At 51.7% G+C, this 3,127-nt stretch overlaps 1 protein-coding gene across 1 annotated transcript; it reads left to right on the top strand.

Annotated features, from left to right (window-relative positions):
- Positions 1-451: 451 nt before the first annotated feature.
- On the top strand, positions 452-1,580 carry Xcr1 (X-C motif chemokine receptor 1). The gene is given in 7 exon segments (XM_042671069.1): positions 452-680; positions 682-702; positions 704-862; positions 864-1,223; positions 1,226-1,297; positions 1,299-1,415; positions 1,417-1,580. Coding segments are annotated over 7 exon segments (987 nt in total). The 5' UTR covers positions 452-473; the 3' UTR covers positions 1,468-1,580.
- The last annotated feature ends 1,547 nt before the right edge of the window (positions 1,581-3,127 follow it).

Genomic DNA, 3,127 nt, shown 5'->3' with positions numbered 1-3,127 from the left:
CCTCTCCCCCCTCTTCCTCCTCCTTCTCCTCCTGTTCCTCCTCCTCTTCTTCTTCTTCCTCTTTCTCCTCCTCTTTCTCCTCCTCTTCTTCCTCCTCCTCCTTCCCCTCCTCCTCCTCTTCCTCTTCTTCTTCTTCCTCTTTCTCCTCCTCCCCTTCCCTCTTCCTTCTCCTCTTCCTCCTCTCCTCCCCCTCTTCCTCCTCCTTCTCCTCCTGTTCCTCCTCCTCCTCATCTTCTTCTTCTTCCTCTTTCTCCTCCTCCCCTCCTCCTCCTCCTCCTCCTCCTCCTCCCCCTCTTCCTCCCTCCTCCTTCTCCTCCTGTTCCTCCCTCCTCCTCCTCCTCCTCCTCCTCTTCCTCCTCCTCCTTCTTCCCAGTCCTGTTCTCCACCCCGGTCTGTTTTAACATTGACACGTGTCATTTCAGTGGCTCTCTGCATCCCCAGCCCAGCATAGAGACCACACGGAGGCGTCAGGCATGCCCGAGTCTACCACCATCTTTGACTATGATCAACCGAGTGTGGCCTGCGAGAGCGACATCCTGTGGCTGGCCTCCATGTCCGTCACCATCTTGTACCCTCTGGTGTTACTGCTCAGCCTGGTGGGCAACGGCCTGGTGCTGTGGGTCCTGCTGAAGTACGAAAACCTGGAAGCCTTCACCAACCTCTTCATCCTCAACCTGTGCCCTCTCGGATCTGCTGTTCTCCCTGTCTGCTGCCCGTGTGGATCACGGCGTACCACCGGGGCTGGCTGTTGGGCGATTTCTTCTGCAAGCTCCTGAACATGATCTTCTCCGTGAGTCTCTACAGCAGCATCTTCTTCCTCACCATCATGACCATCCACCGCTACCTGTCGGGTCCACAAGACCGCTGTCCACCCTCGGGCGTCCAGCCCCCTCCACCGTCGCATCCTGGTGATCAGCACAGTGTGGGCCGCCAGCCTCCTGTCCTCCATCCCCGACACCATCTTCCACCAGGAGGCCGCCTCGCAGTGTGATTATTCAGAAACCCGGGCCTTCCTCGCCTCCGTCTACCAACACAACGCCTTCTTCTTGCTCTCCATGGGGGTCATTGTGTTTTGCAACGTGCAGATCCTCAAAGCCCTGCTGCGATCCCGATCGAAACAGAGGCACCGGACGGTCAGGCTGATCTTGACCGTGGTGGTGGTGTATTTCCTCAGCTGGGCTCCCTACAATCTCATTCTCTTCCTGCAGACGTTACTGAAGCTCGGGTCATCCAGGATTGCCAGGTCGTTCACCGGCTAGAGGTGGCGGTGCTCATGTGCCGGAATTTGGCTTTCTCCCCAGTGCTGCTTCAACCCCGTGCTCTATGTGTTCGTGGGAGTCAAGTTCCGCAGACACCTCAAGAGACTTCTTCGGCAGATGTGGCAGTGTCGCCAGCAGATAGCCAGCCCTGGCCCGCTCCCCCCACAGTCCTGGGGCCTTCCTGTATGAGGGGCCCTCCTTCTACTGAGGGAAAAGGGACATGGGAGGAAGTGGGGAGCAGGGGGAATACAAGCAGGAAAAGAACATTTGCAAAAATACTGAAGACACAAGTTGGCCACACGCAGGAGGAGGAACTGCCGGGTTTCCCTACTTAGCTTTTGATTTTGTTTAATTTTAATTTTTTTTTTTAAAGTTTCTATTGAGGCTTGAACTCAGGATCTCTCAACTTGTGCTTAGTTTTGTTTTGGTTTTGGTTTTGGTCAGATGTGGGGCTTGAACTCTGGGCCTGGGTGCTGTCCCTGAGTTCTTCAGCATAAGACGAGCGCTCTACCACTTGAGCCACAGCGCCACTTCTGGTTCTCTGGTGGTTCCTTGGGAATAAGAGTCTCAGGGACTTTCCTGCTTGTGCTGGCTTTGAACCGCCATCTTCAGATCTCAGCCTCCTGAGTAGCTTGGATGACAGGTGTGAGCCAGCTAAGTATGACTTTTTCTGTGTGTGCGCCAGTAGTGTGGCTTGAACTCAGGGTCGAAGCACTGTTCCTGAGCTTTGTTGCTCAAGGCTAGCGATTTCCCACTGGAGCCACAGCTCTGCTTCCAGCTTTTTTTTTTTGGTGTTTAATTGGAGAGAAAGAGTCTCATAGATTTTCCTGCCCTGGCTGGCTCCAAACATCAATACTCAAGTGACAGATCAAGCAAAGGAAGTATGAGTAAGGTAGAAGACATAGGTGAAGAGATTGGATAAATTATATTATTTTTAACCAATATATAAAGGGCTGGATTAGAAGTTAAAACCAGAAAGTAAAACAAAATAAACCAAAAACCCCACTAGAAAGTAAACCTGAAAAAAATGCTCAGGGCTGGGAATGTGGCTTAGTGGTAGAGTACTAGCCTCACATGCATGGACGCCCTGGGTTGGATTCCTCAGTACCACATAAACAGGAAAAGCCGGAAGTGGTGCTGTGGCTCAAGGGGTACAGTGCTAACTTTGAGCACAGAGAGGCTCAGGGACAGAGCCCAGGCCCTGAGTTCAAGCCCCAAGACCAGCAAAAACAAACAACCCCCAAAATAAAAAAAACAAAAGAGTTAATCTATGTTAATCTGACCCTTTGAAATGGAAAGAAAAAGATGAGGGCAGCAAACTCATCCTGAAGGTGTTAGAGACCAAAAGTGAGGAGTTTAACTGCAGAAAGCAAGCCCTCAGGGTCATCTGTAATCTGTATTTAGAGTAGGCCCTAGAAAAATCTCCATATGTTAATTATAAATTGAGACCAGGCGCATTCCTCCAACTCAGAAAGAATACAAGTAACAAACAGATAATGGTTGCCATTAAGAGTCTTTCCCACTGTAAGGTCCGCTCCTGGATGGTGAGCAGACTCCACCCTCCTCGCAGCAAAGTCTCCACCCAGTACCTGCGTTACCTAGGCAACTGGGACACCTGGAAGAGGTCACATCTGCATCCGCTGAGGTCACATCTGAATTTGATGTGGCCACACCTTTCTCCGCCCATACCCTACATAAGGCCTAGCCCAGGCCCAGAAGCTCTCTTTTTTTCTCTCTCTGTTCGTTCCTAGCTCTTGCTCTTGCTCTTCTTTTCTAGCTCTGTCTGCTCTCTCTCTGCTCTAGCTCTTTCCTCTCTCTTTCCCAGCCACGTGGAGTGCCAACCTTGCCTGGTCCCAGCAGGTCTACTG

The sequence above is a fragment of the Dipodomys spectabilis genome, unplaced genomic scaffold, assembly GCF_019054845.1.
Source record: "Dipodomys spectabilis isolate Male_0828 unplaced genomic scaffold, ASM1905484v1 ptg000595l, whole genome shotgun sequence".
NCBI lineage: Eukaryota > Metazoa > Chordata > Mammalia > Rodentia > Heteromyidae > Dipodomys > Dipodomys spectabilis.
This window is presented reverse-complemented; position numbering and strand designations above follow the sequence as displayed.